This window comes from Felis catus, chromosome A1, assembly GCF_018350175.1.
Source record: "Felis catus isolate Fca126 chromosome A1, F.catus_Fca126_mat1.0, whole genome shotgun sequence".
In the NCBI taxonomy this organism is placed as follows: Eukaryota; Metazoa; Chordata; class Mammalia; order Carnivora; family Felidae; genus Felis; species Felis catus.
In genome coordinates this window covers 101,089,827-101,110,606 of record NC_058368.1, presented here as the reverse complement: position 1 = coordinate 101,110,606, position 20,780 = coordinate 101,089,827, and the positions used below count along the sequence as shown (strand labels likewise).

The 20,780-nt window shown below is 51.3% G+C and overlaps 1 protein-coding gene across 4 annotated transcripts in view; it reads right to left on the bottom strand.

Annotated features, from left to right (window-relative positions):
- PRDM6 (PR/SET domain 6) overlaps positions 1 to 15,511 on the bottom strand; it is a 234,860-nt gene extending 219,349 nt beyond the window's left edge. For all 4 annotated transcript variants that reach the window (XM_045058252.1, XM_011283422.4, XM_045058236.1 and 1 more), the window contains exons 1-3: positions 15,380 to 15,511; positions 14,280 to 14,889; positions 5,059 to 5,366 (exon numbers count right to left, since the gene is read on the bottom strand). In XM_045058252.1, the coding sequence (XP_044914187.1) occupies positions 5,059 to 5,366; positions 14,280 to 14,874 (903 nt within the window). In that variant the 5' untranslated portion in view covers positions 14,875 to 14,889; positions 15,380 to 15,511. The remainder of the gene's footprint in view (positions 1 to 5,058; positions 5,367 to 14,279; positions 14,890 to 15,379) is intronic.
- Between the last annotated feature and the right edge of the window lie 5,269 nt (positions 15,512 to 20,780).

Here is a 20,780-nt window from a genome sequence, read left to right as displayed (position 1 = left end):
ATCAAATGGGCACCACGATAAAAGACATCTTCGAATCAAATGAGGCAAAGCCAAAGAGATACATCAGTTGCTACTCTGCAAATTTAAAACCTAACAGTACTATGACTATAGTTTATTTTTAAGGAGAAATCATATTTGGACTTCATGAAATTGACATATTCAAAACCAAGCTGACAAGCAGTCTATCACATGAAATGATAAATCACTAAGAAACACAATTTCTACTTCATTTTAACTGGAACAGCCACATAATTCTATCCCCTAGTGCTTTGGTGAATCAGGCCAAATGCGTCAAAGTCTATAAAGCAAAAATATGGACCGTATAATTATGGTACTATCACCGGAACAACTTTAGAATGACTTCAATTTCATTTTTAAATGACTTTAATTTCATTTGAAATGATTCATTTGAAATGATTTTTTTCCAACATCTAAATATATACAAATGAGTACGGTACTATATATGCAATTGGGTATTTATAAAAAGCTAAGTAATACATTTAAAATATGAAATCAATTCATTTCCTTCTAGTACCAATTATGTATGATGGTTGTGAAATATAAACATTTAGCAACATGTAATATATTTTTAATATTGGTTTCATCAACATCTTTTGACCTAAGCTAAATGGTAATGATGAAAAATAGACCATTTGCTTAAAAGCAAACCTCTTATTAAATCTAGAATATCATGGCATAAAATCAAACCACAAAAAAAAAAAAAAACCCGCATTATGTTATCCCCCTTGATTTTCTGAAGAAAAATAATGGAAGGTTTTCACGTAGTGTAAATGAAAAGGAGACACTCAAATTTACTGAGGCAAAGACAGGTTCTATAAAATTAAAGCCCTTTCCAGTTCCTTGACTGTAATCCTAACAAGTCACTACCTTATTTCAGTGAGCAGAACAATTTTTCTAGGGCGAAAATAAGTGTAATCTATTTTGTCATTGTCACTAAAATTTCCTGTTAAATCAGACTTTGATTTGAAAGGCCTGAGCAATTCTGGCCTATCTTACATGGTAACTTTATTTTAAACTTCCGTATTTTATATCCAATAGAATTTCAAGTTTACACTATGTACATTCCTCAGGTCCAGTCATATTAAATTCTGATGTTAAGCAGAAAGGGGAAACCATGTGCAATTAGATTAATCTATCTCTAGGGAAAAAGGGCACATTAATAATTGAGATAATGTTTTCATAAATGTTAGAATCAAATGTGCCTTTTCACTTCTTTATTAGAAAACACATTAGAGCAAAATTATCTCACTCTCATCAATAAGACCTAATTGCTGAGAAAGACTATGTTTTCTTTGCAAAATATTGAGAAAGATTTTTCTCATTATGGCCAAGTAGCTAGAAATATACCATGTATCCAACTCTTACTGGAATAAATGTCTATAAGCAAAGTGAGTGATTGTTTAATCCATCCTGTAATGTTTTTGTTTTAAACTATCTGAATTTACTATTTTTTGTAAAACACATTAAAATCTGATTCTAAAAGAAACTGTACCCAGCCCCTCCCCAGGAAAAAGACTAGCAACTTGGCTTTCAGTTTGTTAATCTCCTTAAGTCACACACAGCAAAAAAAAAAAAAAAAAAATCACTTGGACTTCTTCCTTAAAAAAGAGAGAGACAGAGAGAAAAGAAAAACTCTTAGAATTTTCCGTAAGTACCCCAAAGAGTCAAAATATACGGAAGGTAACGGAATGATATTTAACTTTCTTTAAATTGCTCTATTTTTAAGAACCAGGGTTATACACAAAGCAAATATTAACTAAAAGATGATAGCACACTGACAAAACAATCAGACAAGCTCTCCATGGCTGATGTATGTTAAATATTAAAGAGCCATTTTCTACAAAGAAAATGGAGGTTTTAATGATTAAACAAAGGGAGTAACTAAGGTGAATCTGATTGTTTCTGTAATAAGCCTTCATGTGTATAATAAAGTACAGCCATACTAAAAACAATGAACTGTAAACTGAAACAAAAATCCATCATCTACTTGGAAACAGTGACGGGAAAAGATTAGCAATCCATTTATTGTACTGAAATAAAGATAAGTAACCCTGGGAAGATCCATCAGGACCTGAGTATTGAACTCTAAATATAAAGACATTTCTTCATCAGCCAGTGACTTGGAAAAAATGTGAGAAGAGAAATGATTTCAGTTGACTTTTAAAATGAAATGGTAATGCTTCAACTGCTTTTAAGTTTTTAAAGATCTGTTTTATGTCAACCTGAGATTCTGGAAGATATCTGAAAGAATGTGTTTTTTTCAATGGATAATTATTACATGAGTCATGAAACAATTATTGCCAAAAGTTTCCTATCGATCTACCGTATATCCCGATTACTGATTCTTTCCTAATACGAATCATACAGTGATTAAAATTTTTTCACAGTAGAACTTAGGTTTGAAAGCAAAGGCTGACATGTAAGGAACACCATTTGGAATCTCCTGTTATAAATTTCACTAAATTCAAATCGGCACATTTCAGAAAAAGAATAAATCATAATGCTTAAAATTAACAAACTCAGACTCTATAGCTTAAAAAAAATTATACTAATAAAAACCTGAAACCCATTAAAGTAAGTGTTGTATCTTACAAATGGACATCGGCACTAAGTTACCTGGCCCCAGTCCGTCACATTTTATAGGATCTCCCAGGAGACAGATATATTTTGCACGGCTGCAGTTTTACTATCCCTTCGATCCCCTCAATGTTTGCTTATTCTAACTGTTCTTACAGATGATAAAAATAAACAGATCGTGTCCTGAAATTAGGAAGAGGGGCCCGTAAATCATTTATGCATGCATACTCCCATCAAGTCTTTTTTATAACACAGAACCAACTCACATACCTGAAGCTACAGGTAAGACGCACTTCCTATCGACCGAGGGATCAACAACAACCCTCAAGTCCCACTCCTTATTTGAACAATTTCAACTTCACGTACAAGGAAAGGTACAAGGGAAAGACTCTACAGTTTTCAGCATTAAGATTTATCATTTTACTCTATATGCATAGTGATCTCCAGCCAATATACCAAGAATCCAAATCCTTTAAGAAAAAAACCAAAAAAAAGAAAAAAAACAACAACAATGAATTATGGGATTTTTTTCATGTTTATGGCTTTGTCCCCTGGCACTCTAAAAATAGATGAGCTCAAAACGTGAGGCAACCGAGGGCAATATAACAGTGTTCAGTCTTAACATTTGCACACAGAGCAAATCCGTACCATTGAACAACTGCTTTAAGATCTCAGAAAAGTACTGGCAGACCTTTAACTCTATGATATTAGCACTCCTAATAACACTACTGGAACACGAAAAGTGCCTGGAAGTGTTTTATAAACTTTAAACCGCATTGGAGGTTACAACTAATTAGTCAGAAACAAAAACCAACTGGGAAATATTTCCAAACCAGATGCTTTGATTATTTCCCGCTTGTCAGTTTTTCCAATCCCCAGAGCTCTAACTCCTAACCTGGCTCCATGTACCAAGCCATTTTTCTCCCACCATGTTTTCCTGTGAAAATGTCTATTAAAAAACAAAAAAACAAAACAAAACACTATTTGGTAACATAAATCTGCCCCTTGTTCAAGATTCCTGGTCTGAAAGATGAAAAACGTGTAACTGTTTTCCAATTTAGGAGTGAAATGGAACCTGCAACCTGGGCCCACAGCCCTAGCAGATAACTGTAAGGTCTATGCCACCCATGGCCGCCACGTGGTCATCTTGGGCCAGTGCGCTGGGAGCTCATACACTTAGCTCCTCCCCCTTCCAAGGAGGTTTTACAAACACAGGCCCCAGCAGCCCATCGCCAACAGCCCTGTAACAGTTCTGGAGGCTGGGTTTGTTTTTCACAATGCTGTGTCTCCAGGCCCTAAGGTAGTGCTGGCCAGAGTGCTCAGCAAAAATCCGAGTGGATTACTGAGTCTCCCGAGTTTTGGTGACTGACCATGGGGCTTCTCACAATGAGCATGCCCATCTTGACAGGCCAGCGAACCAAGTGTGTGAGACACGTTGCTGTAGAAATGACCATGAACGGGGACTTAAAGTCCACACCAACTTGGCCGCTGGCACTCGAGAGACTTTGTTTTCTGGCTGTTCCCACTCCATTACACTGCCTGGCCTCAGTAAGATCTACATATTGCCCTAAGAGTAAAACTTCTAGCATCTTGTATTTCATAAATCACTCCATGGGTGAGAGGTGGCTACAACTGGTTGGTGGGGGGGGGGGGGGGATTACCTATGGCCAAGAATCTGCCTCTTCAGAACTGGATCTCGATAATCAACCGTAAAGCTTTGGGAGGAATCTCAGATTAACATTTTTCAAGTATACTGTTTATTTTTAAATAATAGCATGAGATAAGATTGTGCCACTGAAGTATTACCATTAATTGGGTGATATCAAAGTGCTCCGAGTTTTCCTATGTTTTGATTTCCTGTCTTGTTGAAGACTGTGGAACTGTACTTTGTCAGAGAAGCAGCAGAATTTGTGATTTCTCATTCACGACAGGAATTGCTTCCTGAGGATACTTGGGACGTTATGAAACATGTTGCAGTCTAATTCAGGGTTTACAAAACTGTTTTTATCTGGGAAAAGGAGCCTGGCTCTCTTCCTCCTGGTCAGGCTTATGTTCCTTCTTGCCCAGTGCCCAAAAAACATCCTGGAAGAGCTCAGAATGGGGCACCAGATTCTTCTAGCTTACACCCCCAATGTCCACCCTCCTCTGCTCTATCACCTCACCTGCGTTTTCTTTTTCTCAAGATCCAGGGAGACTAGCTGGAGTAGAGGCCTGTTAAGGGGGTCCCAACTTCAGAAACCTGGAGCCCCTGTCTTCCTGGCTGAGCACCTCTTTACTGCAGGTGCTGCCGATATTGGGCATTTGCGTGACCAGAGAAATCTATTCTCTACTACCTTCTGGAGAACAAGGGAAGCTCTCCCCAAAAATGCCTTCCTCCGCCCCTGCCCCCACCAAGGGCCAGGCTCTTTGCCGGCCAGAGCTCCGGCTGGGTGGCAAGGTGCTGGGCGGCGAGGGACTTACCTCCCAGAGATGCTGCGTGTTCCTCACAGCGCCGGCCTGCACCTTCTCCGGGGGCAGGAGGACGCCCTGGAAGGGCCCGATCCAGGTGCCCTGCTGGATCCTCTGCGCCGCGCAGATGCCGTAGGCCAGGCCCGGCACAGTGCTGGTGCACAGGCACACCTCCCGCGGCAGGTCCCGGAGCCACTCGGGCAGCTCCGGCGGGGGCGCGGCGGCCGCGGCGCTGCTGGTGCCCACGAGCCGGCGCAGCGAGTGCAGCGGCCCGTGCATGGGACACTCGCCGTTGCGGTTGTCCGCGCACATGTCGCAACCTGCCGGGAGACAGGCGGGAGGGAGGGAAGGAAGAAGGTTAACCTGCCGCTCGAGGCGGCCCAGCCTCGGGTAAACCCCGGGGACAACAACATCCCCCTCCCGGGTAAGCCACCTGCGAGGGAGGTGAGGCCACTGCGAACAGGGGGAGAAGTAAATATGCACCTCTCCCCTGGAAATCGCAGCACCCACATTGGCCTGGTAGGAGTCGAGACCCGGGGCACCCCAAAAGCCCTGCGAGGTAGGTGAGGATGGCGTTGCGTCTTGTCCTCTAGGTCTGTCCCTCTCCCCCTCTTCCCGTCGGTCTCTAGTTCCCACTTCCCTTTCTCGGTTCCCAGGTGTTCTCGCTCTACGGGATTTCCAGGTGTGTTTAATACTCGAAAAGAGCGTGTCTCTTGCTCTGTCTTCTGTCTCAACAGAGATCGCGCTTTGATCACCCGGGCATATCTGGTTTTCCACCTTCTACAATTAAAGAAAAATACTTCTAGAATCACCAGGGCAGGTGGGCAACCCACCTAGCACAGAGCGTCCTTCCTACTCCTAGGGACCCCCACACCAGAGGGCGGAGCCGGTCTTGGCTCCCGTGGTGCCGAAACCCCAGACAACCGCCAAAGAGGGCGCACTGGCGCTGGGGTCCCTCTCGAGCCCCGGCAGCACTCGCTCTGGCCACTCCAGCCAGAAGGGCACGGGTGGAAAAGGGGAATGTTCTGGCAGGTTTGGAGTACCTGTCCTGGAGTGCAAACTCCTCCCAGAAGCCAAAAAGAAACGAAGAGCAAATTTAAGGATCAACATAATGGGTCGTTAAGGATCAGAATAATGGCTCGGTGGAGAGGGCCTCAACTCCCGCCCAGACGGCCGATCCCCAGGCTGAATGCGACTATCTTGAGTTATAAGCGAAGGGAAAGCTGTTGTGAAGAGGTCTCTCGCCAACGTTCCCCAGGGCGGCCAGCAGCCAAGGGGATCCCTCACCCTCCTTCTGGGAGGGGGACCTGTGGATGCCCAGTGTCCCTCGACTAAAAACTGGATGGGAAAAGGCCAGGCGGCCGCGGGAAGCAGGGCCTGCGGCGACCGCGCTGTCGGATCGCAGCGCCCTCCGGGTTATTAATGGGCCTGGCGGAGCCGCGGTGTCTGCGCCCGGGGCCCTGCAGACCTGCCTCAGGGAGGCAGCCTGGGCACCCGCCTGCACGACCCGGCCTCCCCGGGGAACCCGCGGCGCAACGGAGTCCTATGGCACCGAGCATCAGAGCATGCTCTCAGGCGAGAGCTGGGGCACCAGTGGATACGCCAGTGCTGGGTGACGGCTCATCCTTGGGGTCTCAAAGCACCTCCGCCTAGCTTTGGTCGCTGCCAGTCCTGGTGGATCACCCTAAGTGTGCCCTCTCCGTGCTCAAACAGAGGAAACACCCACGTAACTTTGGACAAAGTGGGTCATCAAGGAAGGAACCCCTAATGGCAACCATCCACGGTGAGCGAACCCCCCTTGTTTCACAGCAAGCTGAGGGGTGACCATCATGTGAGCATCCTATCTCCGTGGAGAAGGGCTCCAGCTGGCTGCGCCTTCCCCTCAGCTATTCCCTCACTCCTCCCAAGAGAGCCCAGGAAATGACAGGACCCTCTGACTGCAGCGTCCTGAAGGCGTCCCCAGGCCTCTCAAGTGAAAAGCAACAAACTGGTCCTACAGGCAGGAAGCGTCCATGCCTCTGGACCTCCGTCGCACAAAAGCTCCCTCTTCCAGTAACAGACACTAATGTAAATACCGTCAGGCTCTGCTTTTGACTTCAGGGCCTAGATGGAAGGTAGTCCTACACTTACCATACGTCAGCCCTTCCAGATACACTTCACACATCCTCTTAAGCTTCTGATTGTGAAAACAGAAACTTCAAGACAAAGGCGGAATGGAAAGAAAGACAATAAAAACTCAAAGTCACCTGCCGCATAGTGTTCCAGACACCTATCTTGAGCCGAGCAATCACCCTATCATGATCCCTGTTTTGCAGATGACGCAATTTGAGGCTTCATGAGCAATGTCATGAGACCAAGGCTCAGAAACTAGAAAGTGGTAAAGATTCAGTCAGGTTTGCCTGACTCCAAAGCCTCCAGACCTAAAGATCTAGGGAGACCAATGAAAGCTGGGAGAATTGTATACCCAAACTCACAATCGATAGCATTATTTCACTGACAGCACTCTTTGGGAGATGCAAAATTTGCTCTAGCACCGGTCAATTACAAAGATTTCTAGATCTCTCTCCCACACTCTTGGGCTTGGGGCTGTGAGAAGTACGGAAAAGTGAAGAGGTGATGTCTACAATTTTGAATTTTAGTGTCTGACCTCAGAGATGACCGTTCAGCACCTGAGCAAAAAGAACTTAAATGACAATGAGCAAAGGCAACAGGCCCATAAAAATAAAAATAAAATCACCCCAGGGAGTTGCTTAACCCACTTTCCTTTCTGGTTGGCTCAGTGAACCAGGATAAGAAGCGAGAGCATTTGGTATTCACTCCCTATCAGTCCAACCCCAGAGATTCTGTCAACTTCCAACGTCTCCACCACGTTCAATATCACACCAACTACATCAGTAATAAAATAAGGAGGAAAAGTACCAACTCCAGCCACCACCCCCACAGACAGCAAACACACTCCCAGTATTTGTGATGCACGGTAAAACTCTGGCTAGTCCTTTCTTTAAGAAGTCCTCTTTAGATAGCTTTACTTCTCTACTTGCTATGTTTCATTGGCCTCCAGCAGGTGTTGAAAAACCCAGTAGTGGCATTTTGCTGAATCAAAAGCTGAGTTTCTCCCAGTATTGAGAAAACTACCTGTGTGTGAAGTCCACAGCAGAGCAAGGGAGGCCAATCCACTCTAATTACATGAGTCTTAATTTAGAAACCACTTCAGGTGGCATCAAAATATTCTGCTAGAGAAGTTGACCAATTACGTCTAAACACAGTTCTATCCTGATGCTGTTGTTTTTTACTCTACAAAACCTCTGCCATTGAAAATAATTGGCCCCTGGCTTAGGTCTCTGAGTCCCAAAGGAGTCTGAAGAAGCTTACAACATGTGAGGTAGTACTCAGAGAGTGTTTTGTAGAGACAAGCCATGAACACCTAGAAAAGGTTTGAGGGAGAAGCTAGCTAGACGCCCAAACTACACCCCCAAGATGAATTTTTTATATGCTGTATATACATTTAATATACACATTACACGCAGCATTCCCTACCAAGCAATACATAAAATGCAAGTCCACTGGTATTCATAAAGAGCAAGCAAATGCATGTTCCTCGTTTCTCCTAGAATTAGGGTAATTTTTTGTACAGTTCATAATTATTATTTGCAAAGTGTTTTCTCCATCTGTGAGAACGACTATCAGATTCTCCAAGCAAGATAGGCTGAAATGCCATTTTAGCACTAGGCAACAGAAGAGACCAGGGTCCCTCCTCTACCTTGAATAGATGTGTTAGTGCTCCTGTTGATGGGTCCCTGAATAAGGGAAGGATGTGTCACCAGGTTCCAGACCTCCCTACTGACTTGTGAAGGCCAGGCCCAGTGTAGTGAAGAGCAGACTCTGACTCTTCATCTCACACCCTAGCACGCTGTTTGAATCTTTTTCCGAGTGCGTGCACTACTTGTGCAAATGCAAATGGAGTAAGTAAAGGGGGCCGAGCAGGCCATGGTTTTCTTCTCTGGTGTTTCATTTCTGGTTCTAGGAAAGGTGAAATTTAACACGTTTCGGGACTTTGTTGCTGTCTGGAGAGGCTGGCGGACCCGCGGGAAGCCCCCGCCACACTAGGCCCTGGCTCCCCGACGCCTCTCGGCCGCCGCCTTCGCCTGCGCCCTCGCTCATCCTCTGGAAAAGAAACGGAGGGGCCGCCGAGAAGCCGGCCTCTCCGCCTGGGCGGCAGTAACAGCTAAGCTATAAATCTTCAGCGACCGCCGCCGAGGTCGCGGCCCCCGGTCCCGCAGGCCGAGCGCGGCGGGGCGGGTGCCCATCGATCCCGCCCGGGGAGGCGCCCCGGGAGTGCCGCCTGCTGGCAGCTCCGCGAGAGCTCGGGGTGCGGGCGCGGGGTCGCCGGGGTGCGGCGACGGGGCGGGGGGCGGGCTGAGCCCTGCAGGCCGGAACCTCCCACGCCGGGGCGCACGCCCCCGGGACTCCAACCCGCGCTCTCCGCGCGTCCTCCCACGCCAGCCCCGTGCCTGGAGGGGAGGCACGGCCAGGCCCGCCGGGGGACTCCCCGCACCGAAGTCTGAACCTTGAACGCCCAGGCCCCTGCCCCTTCCGGCCGGCCAAGGCCTTTCTTAGAAAACCAGAAGGGGCCGCCGCCACTGCCGCCCCTCCCACGGGTCGGTGCCTCCACCCAGCAGGGGTCTTTTAGGCTCCCCCGAGGGGCTCTAGAGGCACACCCAGAAGGCGAGGCCGGTTAGCCCGGCCACCGGGAAGGGGAGCCGAATGTGGGCGCGCCGAACCTTCTCGAGGACTCTCCCGAGGGGCGTTTAAAGCTCCCCGCGAATCGCGGGCGCGCTGGGCTTTCCCTGTTCCGCCTGGCTGCCGGCTTGGCCCAGGGACCAAGAGGGAGAGACAAAAGGGGGAGGGGGAGAAAGAAGGGGGGAGGCAATGTGGATTTTATTTGTCTTTCGATGACCGTATTAATAAATTAAATGGGAGCGCCAGCGTGTGCGGGCGAGAGAATATTGGGCCGAGATAAACCTCGCCGGCCCCTGCCCCTGCGAGGCCGCCATATACATTGCGGAGATGATGAATAGGAGGGAGAGGAGATCGAAGCGGGCCTGGGCCGACTCCACTCTCTCCTACAAAACTATAGGGCAATTAATTGTGGCTTGTCCCCTCATCCTTCATCTCCTGGTGGCACATATCGATGGAGATTACTGCTGATGGACCATTTTATCACCTTAAATAAACAGTCGCCACCACTCCTAACCTCAATCTAATATATGGCTCTATGTTCGGTTTCAGGGCGCTAGATAACGAATAATGTAAAATAGCTAAATCATGTGTGTTACGGGATGGGGCTGGGCCTGCACACAAGAGAGAAAAGAGAAAAAAAAATAGAACAACACAAAAGCCCACACACTGACTCCGAGCCTCCCTCCCACCAGGGACCAGGTCTGAAATCTAAGTCGCAGGCGCTTGACAGCGGGGACGCTGGGCGGGGGTAGCGAAGCCGGTGCCTGGGTGGCAGGAGGACGCCACTGGGGGGTTACTGGGCTCGGGAGCTCCCCAAAACGGGACCTACGTGTCCCAACAGGTTGGGAAGAGATCGGGGAAGGTCAGAAAATACTCACCCTTCTTTCAGCTCTCTAACCCCTCAACAGGACAAACCCCAGATTTCTTTCTCTCCCACAGCCCCTCTCCCCAAGCGCTAGGAAAGGGTGGCACTACCAACAGAATGCTTTGCACCCTACTCCTACACCTGGGCACCTGCCAGTGCTGTTCCCACTACTGTTCCCTGCGCAGCAGGGCTCCCTCTGAAAAAGAAGGAGGCAGAGACCTCCAGCTGGGGAAGTTGCAAAGTGCCCCTACTCCACGCGGAGACACTCGGGGCGGACTTAGCTCCCACCTCCCTTTCCACACAAAAAAGAACATCTTCACATGAAAGGTATGCGAGGAGGCAATCAGCCCGGCCAAGAGACTGCCCAGTATCATTCGTACAAACACCAGGGGCGCCCTGTGGCCGCCTTTCACTACCTTGCAAGAGTAGTGGTGGGGTCTTGAGCAACGCACCAGCTCCCGGAACCCCACAAGAGGCCAAAGCGAAGGAGCCTGACGTAATCAATGGCTTCAGGCAACCAGGCAGCAAATGCGGGCAGTGACAGAAGAAAAGGAAGAGAGACCCCATCCTCCGTTTCTACTACACAATGCCGACCGGTGTGAGGACAGTGGGAAGAAAACCCGGCAAAGAAGCATTGGGAGAGTCAGTTCAAAGAGTACTTCAATCGTGCGATAAAATAACCCACAGAGTTAGATAAGAGAAATACAATGGAAGAGTTTACGGGGGGCTAGCTTTTACAGTTTCTGCTGTTTTTAAGTGTGTGTGTGTGTGTGTGTGTGTGTGTGTGTGTGTGTAAGAAAGCCACAGGACCTTCTCTATGGCATTTGCCAAAGATGCCAATAAAGTTTCAAGGTCAAAGGACTGTTAATGATTCCTATGTGTTACTGGGTTGTTTCTCCCAGGCAAAGGGTTACTCTTCTAAAGGGATAAGGGAAGTAAGGAGGTCCCTTTCTTTGCCTTGTAAGAAAAAAGAGAAAATGTCCCAATATCCTTTTTAATATAAAGTAATAAAACGAAGAAATGCTGAGTGGTCATTTCACAGAATTCTTTTAGAGGAAGATGGCAAGAGGCTAAAAGGAAACCAGGAAAAGATATGAGCCGCAGGATAAAGAGGCGCTTCCCTCTGCCTGCCTCCCACCCCACCTCCCCCCACCCCCACCCACTTAGAACCTGGGAATGGGGCGAAGCTGTGGTTTTCACCATCTTTCAAGTAACTGAGAAACTTCCCCCCATCTAAGGCGGGGGGGGGGGGGGGAATGTTTCCCACCCTTTGCATTTCTGTTTTGTTTTGATCCGCTCGCTAGATTAAACTCAATCACTTCTCACTCCATCTTTGCAAAAACACATCCCAAGGTTTCAAAAGAGCGAGGGCTCTTGCCCAGAGAAGTTTCTGATAGAATGGCAGGCCTGGTCCGTCAGCATTACACAGAACGACCTCAGCTTTCTATTTTCTTTCTCAATTGCCCCTTAATTAGGGAGAGACGTGAAGTGTAACTCTAATAGGACGATCTGACTGTCTTTCCCTTCGTGTTTTCTGTTTTCCCCTGCGCTTGGCACAGGGAAGCCGTCCAGTCCACTCAAAAGGGGATACCAGAAGATTAACACGATAGGAATAATTTAGATAAATCATAAATCATCTCCTCCAGCCAGAGGAAAAAGTTACCTGGGCAATAAACTGGTTCAAGAGCCACATATTAATTAGCAATCTATCCCAGTTCTTTCTCAGATTGATCTAGGTTCTTCTCTGGTGAAAATGCCCTGAACCTCAAGATGGCTCTGCAAACAGTATAGGAGCTCAGGGCACAGCCTGGGCTTTTGGGGTGTACTGTTGGCATTTTTTTCCAATACTCGTTTAATTCAGAAGAGAAACCGCAAGCTCGACGCACTCTAAGCCCAAAATCACTATGTTTTACTTAGCGGTCAGAAAATATCTTCTCCAAAAAGCATTTCTTGTCTTTCTTAATTCACATTTTTTTTTAAAAGAACTGCTTTGAAAACAACACATTCAAGAAATTCAGTAGGAGATAAGTATTTTTTTGAAATCCACCAGGACAATATAATTTTCCAAAATTTTCTAAAGCTCTGAAATACAAAAGTCTTCTTAACTGCAGGGCAAATTCGAGTTGAAACCCTCATTTTAAACTGGTACTTTAGCCTCAAACTCTAGAGAGGAAAAAAAGTAAATACAACTGATCTTTTTGTTAGTTGTAATTATCTCCATCAGAAAAATTATCCCCATCTCTTATGAAAAGACTAAAATACCTCCATCGCTAGGGTCGTGTCCAATGTTTTCTCATCAAAGTAGCGACACCGGGAGCCCTTTCGCTAAAACCCGGAGTTATTTTGTTTTTACAACGAATTAAGAAGTTCTTGGAGCGGGAGACATTCTGCAAGAGGGGACTTATTCCAGCGGAGAATGATAACACATGTTTATCACCCACTTTCCTCATACAGAAACTAAATGAAGAAATGAGATGAAAATAGCTGAGTGAGTGCCAATCTCTGGAATCCTGTATCGCTTTCCACCTGACTCTCTTAACCTGCTTTAATAGACTCTCCAGAGACTCTGGAAGTACACTTAGCACTTACACCAACTGCCTTAGGTGTAAGCATATCATAACTTCTGATATTACGAAAATAACTAGAGACCAAGCAATGCACATTCTTGGTCTTCATTTAGAATTTTGCTTCAAGACCTCCCAATGGACCTGTACTGGTGAGGTCTGAAACTTTGAATAAAGGATCGAAGCGGGGAAGAGAACTTCCAGCTTTAATTAGGCACTTGCCATTTACTCGGAAACAAAGACAGCGCACTGTACGAAACTAACTACTGTCACTCTTATTTTTAAAAAAAAGAAAGAAAGAAGTAAACCACCAAGCATGCCTACGGACTGCGAACGTTTACACGATCAAGGGTGCACGGAGAACGCGGGATCCGCAGGGAACCACCCTACCCTGAAGTCGGAAATGTTTTCTCATTAAGCAGTTGGCAATTTTTCTTTTTCCCCTTTTCTAAATAAACAGAAGATCCAAGAATCATGCCTGCCTGCAGGGAGAGACTGACCCAGCGTCGTCCAAAATTCCTACTCCAGCGAGGCCCGGCCAGCCAGCAGCTCGCGGCTGGTCCCCTGCAACCCCACGGCCCGAAAATGAGCTGATGTAGTGAACTCCAGAGAGAAGGCAGAGAGGAGACCCAAGCCCTGGGATTCACGCGCCCCAGAAATGCTGAGAGTCCCTTCCGTGTCCCGCTAAGGCCAGGCGAAGCCCGTCTCCCACACTCCCCAGCGTACGCTGCTAGGACCCTCCCGGCCCCGGGCACAATCCCGCGGGAGGGCGGAGATCTGAAAGTCCGGTCCTCGAGCAGCGTGGGTCTTAAAGGCTTGGGGCTGCGAGGCAGGGAATGGGAGGAGGACAAGGTAACCCCGAAGTGCCACCCGGCATCCCATCCGTTCTCTTTCCTTCTCTAACGTCGGGAAAATTTTGCCACCGCAGTCTGGGACGTGCAGAGCCGCGGCCTGGGCCAGCCCACCACCCGGAGTCCCGTTCATCCGACCCGCTTCCCCGATGGGCGCCCGCGCTCGACGGCGCCAGCGCCCCTGGAGAGCGCGCGCGGGCTGCGGCTACATACGGTTGTTGGGGTCGCTGGTGTGCTGGTTGAGCGGGATGATCTCCATTCGCTGCTGGCCGTACAGGTAATAGTCCAGCTCCTCCGCGCTGCAGCGGAAGCGCGGGGCGCCCCGGGCGTCCACGCCGCTGCCTCCGCCGCACTTGGAAGGCCCCGGGCCCGAGGCGGCGCCGAGGCACAGGTCTTTGGGGGGCAGCGGCTCCGCGGCGACGGCGGCGGCGGCCAGAGGGGCGAACACCGGCAGCTGCGCCACAGGCAGGGCCGAGAGACCCGCCAGCGCGGCGGCGGCGGCGGCGGCAGCGGCGGCGCAGGAGGAGGCAGAGGAGGCCGAGTTGGAGGAGGAAGCCGGAGTGGAGGAGGCGGAGGAGAGCGAAGCGGGCCGCGGGCGCAAGCTGTCCGGCGGCGGCTCTGCGCGCTCCGGGGGCGGCGGCGGCGGCGGGGGCTGGAGAGGCTGCGGCGCGCCCAGGGGACCCGCGGCGCCGCCGCCCTTGAGCGGGCCGCCGCTGCCGCTGTGCGGGAAGAGTTGCTGCCAGTGCTGCAAATAGGCTGGATCCACTTTGAGGAAGGCCGAGCCGCCGGGGTCTCCGGGCTTCAGCATGTCCGACCTCTCAAGCTGGGGGCAGAGGGCAGAGAGGAGGGTACGCTTGAGCCGGGCCCAGGGCTGGGTGCGAGAGGGGCGGGGAGGATGACCGCCAAGATCGTGGAGCAAGGGCTCAGCCCTGGGCTCCGCCTGCGGCAGCCCGGTTCCCCAGCTCCCTCTTTCCAACTCCGCTGGGGCGCAAAGTTTACTCTGAAGCGGCGGCGCCTCGCGAAGGGAGCTGTGTGCACCCTGCCTTGCCTCCAGTCCGAGGCGCCCAGCTCCCGCCGCGCACTGTTGAAGCCCGGCGCAAGGGCGCTCGCCCGCAGAACTCGGCGGCAGGACGCAGCCCCCGCCCTCAGCAGGCGCCCGGAGCAGACCCGAGCCGGAGTAGCGCAGAGCCGGAGCGGCTTTGGCCTCCGGCGCCAGGAGGCGGGACAGTCTCGCCCCCCGCCCCCAGCCCGGGACCTCCAGCCTCCTATCCCCGGGGCCCAAGACCACCGGCCCCAGACGAGCCTCGCCTTACCTGGAAACTCCGAGCCGCCGGCGGGTGCGTGCGTGCGTGTGTCTCGGTGGGCGTGGGGGAGAGTGTGCGTCCCGGGTGCGCTACATGCCCCTGCGCCGCGGAGGGGAGAGCCCAAGATGTGATCTGACCTCCCGGAACCCTCCCGGGCTGCGAGAGATGGGCGTGGAGGCCCGCGGAACGCGCTAGAGCAGTTCAGCCGGGAGCGCGGGCCGATCCGGCGCGGATCGGAGCCGCGGTGGGCTGCTGCGCTCGGCTGCCGCCGCGTCCCGGTTCCTCGGCTCCACGCTCTGGCAGCCTCCCGGCTGGACACGTGGGTTTTACGACAGCACAAAATACAAGTGTGTGTGTGTGTGTGTGTGTGTGTGTGTGTGTGAGAGAGAGAGAGAGAGAGAGAGAGAGAGAGAGAGAGAGAGAGAGAGGTGGAGATGGAGAGTGGGGGGAGGCGGTAGGCAGGCCAGAATAACGAAGGGGAGGGGAGAGGGAGAGAAGGAAGTTCTAACTCGGTTGGATCCACACACGGCCTGTGCCCCTCTCCAGCACAGATACCTCCAACGCCTTCCCACCCACCCACTCCCCCGCTGGTTTTTTGGCGTGACGTCTCCCGCTCTCCTGTTGTCTCTTCCTGCCCATGATAAGTCTTTTCTAGGTACCAGCTCACTGCCCTGATTCTGAAAGCAGGGGAAACACGAAAACCGGAATGCATCTCCTCACGCGCTCGGGTGTCCGCATCGGAGTAGGCGCGCCCAGCCGGCGAGTGGACCAAGTCCCAGTACAGGGTTTGCGCTTTTGTCCGGGTCAGTTTTTCCAGGAGTAACTGCTCGACTAGCCCGCCACGCAACTCTCAGCAGATATCCTGGCCGGGGGAGGCAGGGGAGGGGCGGGTTGCGCACTGGTACGAAACGCTCAGTTTGCAGCGGAGAAGGCAGGCTTTGGTGAGCTGGTGGGCGTGAGGCTGAGGGTCTCTAAAGGGCAGCTAGTCCTGGCGGGACTCAAGTCTGGCCGCGGAGCTGGGAGGCGGCCGCAGTGGAGTGTCACACGGCTTAGCGCTAAGCCCACCCACTCTCGAGTGGTCTGCCTGGGGAACTCGCTCCTTCTCCTTGTGGGCAGCGGAGGCAAGTATCCCGGGCTGCGTTACACTTGGTTAAACTGCTCCCGGTCACTGGCGAAGCTTTTTGCCTTTGCTGCTAGGGGCTGCCCCGGGGGGTCGTGCAGAAGCCTCTTGCCCCAAACGTGGCGTCGGCGGTGCAGGCTGGGAGAGCAGCCCCACCCCCACTCTGACCATTCCAGGTGCCTTGGAATGCCCCGCTGCCCTTCCCTGCGCGCTCTCATCTCCAAGATTTGGGCACCAGCCCCCTGCCCTTCCAGGCAGTGGCAGTGCTCGGTGGGGGTAGGGCACGGACAGGGTGTGTGAAAATGACCGGCTCGGGCGCTTTCCCAAAGCCGGAGTTCTGTCCACACTCAGAGGGAAGAAATGACATTTGTCTTTCCCCAAACAAGCCAACTTATTTAGCACCCGCCACTCTGAACAATTAATAGCCACTCCTTACTGATTTCTTGTTTCTTTTTGTCTTCCCACCACTCCTGTCGCCTGAGCCTGGGAACCGCGCTGTTTAGACTTTGTCCGGGTCTCACGGAGGATGCCTCGACGCTGATTGGAACACAGTTGGACCGAAAATGTTTTGACTGGCGTCGTTGTGACAAGGTCATCAGTCATTCTTGGACAGATTGATGGTATCCAAGTTTAAGGCCAACACCACGAGGGAAAACCCACGTGCTGTGGACCCCCGAGGCTAACCGAGCACTCTGAGCGCGGGCTTTGAACAACCCCATCGGAAGGAGACTACGAAGTTCCAGGCCCGTTTCAATTAATTTGCTGGAAGAACTGCCCAAGAGTAGCTGCCGGCCCTCGGGAGAAGGGGCAAGCTGTCTCTCTCTGACACTCTCCCGGTTCATTGCTGAGGAACGAGGAGGCTTCTCTGTTCTCTGGGAGAGACGGGGAGCCCGGACGCTGCGGCAGCGGCCCCGCCCGCCGCCTCCTTGTTTGGGGCCACGCCGGCTACGCTCAACTGTTTGGTCCCCAGGGCTGGCCGTCTCGGAGAACTCCTCCCCATACCGCCCTCCAAACAAACTTGAAAATCTCGAGATTTTGAGACGCTAGTTAGTTGCAACAACTGTCGTCCCGCCCCCAGGCCTCCTGCCGCCCGCACTCTGGGAAGCCGGAGGTGGGGGGGGGTCCCCTTCGTAGCAAGATTAGCTGATCGGTCAGGGAGAGCTTCGGATTGGCCAGGCGCGGGTAGGCGCTTCAAGTTCATTCCGCCTAGGAACCGCGCGGAGAACACATTATCATTAACCCCATATTACAGATGGAGACACTGAGGCTCAGAAAGTAGGTTGCCTAAGGTCCCGCCACTAGTGCGTGATGGAAACCGCGTCAGTGAGGCGACACGTGTATTTTCCTGCCCACCCTAGTCAAACCTCTACCCTCACCTTCGAGACCGACGCCAGAGGGGTGTAGGGGCACCTCCAGGGAGGTTGGACTTCCCTTGCTGTGAGGGCCAAGAGGAGAAGCAGGGACTGGAGCGGAGCCTCAGCCTCTTCCTAGGCCAGAGTGTGGAGTTCCTGACTCATCAGGTTCGCCCCCACCCCCCTGCGGCCCTGGGAGTAGGCCGGTCTCAGGGCGAAGGGACCCTAGGGCCCAGAGGCCTTAGGGAACTTGCGTGAAGGAGGTGACTGGAAGTTACAGCGAGCGCTCAGAAGGCCCGGGTATCCAGGAGCTCACACAAAGGTCTGGAGGGGAGTGTGGCGGGATTCCTGTGCCTCCCAGTCGGCCCACGACGCGGGGTGGGGCCCTGCCCTCACGCAGAGGAGGCCCGAGGGGCTGGGCTGGGACAGAGGTCAGCGCGGTCCCCCCACCCTCGGGCGCCGCGCCGAGCTGTGTAGTCCCGACCACCCGTGGCCCCGGGGTACTAAGTGCTGCGGAGGCCGCCACCCCACCCCCCACCCACCGGCTGATCCTGGGCCCGCGGCTCGCCCTGGCGCATCTCGTCGGTGGGGGGTGGGGGTGTTTAGAAAGTGAGGCCACCCGTCGCCAGGACATGCACCCCCCAAATCCGCCCCCCTCCTCTTCATTATTTAGAAGAAGACCGCGGAAACAAATCACTTGGACCACTTAGGAAGCGATCAAACCTTTATAAAAATCCATCGCTCCCAAATCGATGGGTGAATATTTGCTGGGAATTTGTTCCAGAGGAATAAATAAGGAGCGTGAGTGTATTAAATGCAAACGGGGGGACACGGTGGTGTTTTTCTTCATTGATTAATGACCTCTAAAATAAAACAAGTGGGAAGAGGAGCCGGGATCGATAAATTAACTACCCAAATTCATCATTTTCTCCGGCAATTTTTTTTTTCTTCCTGAAAATTATTCTCGGGAAGCCCATTGTACCCTTCGCTGGGAGGGGAAGAAGGGAGCTGGAGGGGAGAGTGGGGAGGGAGTGCCAGGAAGGGGCAGGAAAGCGACAAGAGGATTGGGTCAGGGAGACCCTCTATCTGATTTCGTTTGACACACAATTTTAAAGTTTGCCTCTCATATTAATTATTTTTTTCGTGATGGAGGAGGGGGACAAATGGTCGGTTGCCTTTGACAGGACTCCAATAAAGGATTCAGCAGCTCTCTGCCCTCGGCGCTCCCGCTTCTAGGTTTAAGGTCATGGATGGCTGAGTTAATAATTCATTAATATAGACATTTATTCAGAAGGGTTCTCTGAGACCCGCTCTCCCGCCTCCTCCCAGAGATTTATTTTCCTGGGAAATGGAAGGGAGGGGGGAACTATCCAGCTGCAGGTGAAAGGAAGGAGGAGGAAAAGGGAAATGGAGAGAGCTGGACACAGCTAGGAGGAATCTTTGTTCGGCCAGATTCACGGACAGGTCCCTCTAGCCTGCTGACAAAAACTTGGTAGAAAATGTGGCATCCGAACAGCCCAGGGACCGTGGCCTCCAACATTCCTTTGCCTGTGTCTACATCCGTTCACTCGCCCTTATTCAGAAAGCCCCATTCCTCCCCGCTTTAACATCGGAAGAGCCTTCTGAGGACCCGGGAATGCAGGCAAAAGGGGGAAATCTCTGGATAGAGACTAGCCAACCCCCTCCCCCAGCCCTGTGAAGTTCCCAGAGGAACTTTGCAACCGGCCCAGAGGAAGCTCCATTCCTAGGGGCACAGGCAGCTTCCGGTGGGCACTACCCCTTCAGAAATGGGGATTTCTGAAATGCGGCGTTCAAACAAAACCAAATCACAAAGTCCACATCTGCATGAAGTTTATGGTCAAGTAAAGGAGTTGTGAGATGCTAATAAGTGCAATGAAGATCGATAAAGGGTGTTAATATTTGAAATAGGGTGGTCTGGGAAGGCACCCCTTCCAAGGTGAAATTTGAATAGATACTTAAAAGTAAGGGGATGACTGCTTTGTGTGTGGAGTGGGGCATTCCTGGCCCTATTCTCAGGGCCCCAGGGCTAACTTGGTAAAAGGGGCCTCCTCTGAAGAACCGCCAAGGATTCTGCCTTGTCAGCTTCTGGCCACACTTGGCTCCCCCTGCTTCTCTCTGTTCCCACCTGCCCCCCCACCCCCACCCCCGAGATGCTGTGAGCGCCTCAGTGTCCTTTCAAATACGTCTGCTCATTGTTTACATCAGTGCAAGTCCCCTCTGTTGCTGGCCGCTTAGAGCCTCACACAGTGGCCTGCCCCAACCCCCACTGGGCCTCAGTTTCTTCAACATCAAACAAAAGGATGGGGCTCCTGTGGCTTTCCATCCTAAGGATTCTCATAAAGGAGCTACCCAATTCTGATGTCCTCTCTACTACCTATTTTATACCCCACCTCTGCGAGTCTGAGGTGTATGGTGCGTAAAATGTACAGAGAAACTGAAAACAAGGAAACGGACGCCACTTACGTGAATCACTGCCATCGTCCCACTGACCCCTTTGCATCTTGGCTGGTTGGTCCTTACTCAGTGATAGCAAACAGTGTGTTGGAAAGAAAGGGTGTGAGAGGGAAGACACAGGGCTAGAGTTGGTGGCGGGTGGGGAGTGGAAGGGACTGGAAAACTCCCCAGGAAGAAGCCAGCTCTCTCCTGAAATGCTGCAGCCTGAAACTGTCTGTTCCTCTGAGGCCTTGGCGATTCAGACCCATTGCCTCCTCAGCTTGCCTCCTGTCACGACTGCGTTGGGAAAGCAAGCGCCTCGCTTTGCCAGGTCAGAGATGGCCTCTGGGGCCAGGAGCCCAAGCTTGGCCTATTTCTGACCACTCTCTTTTATCCTCTGCCAAAATTACTGCAGACAGCACCTGTTCACTTCACTTGAAATGCAGCCGAACCCTCCAGCGCCTTTCACCAGGGTTTCCCAACA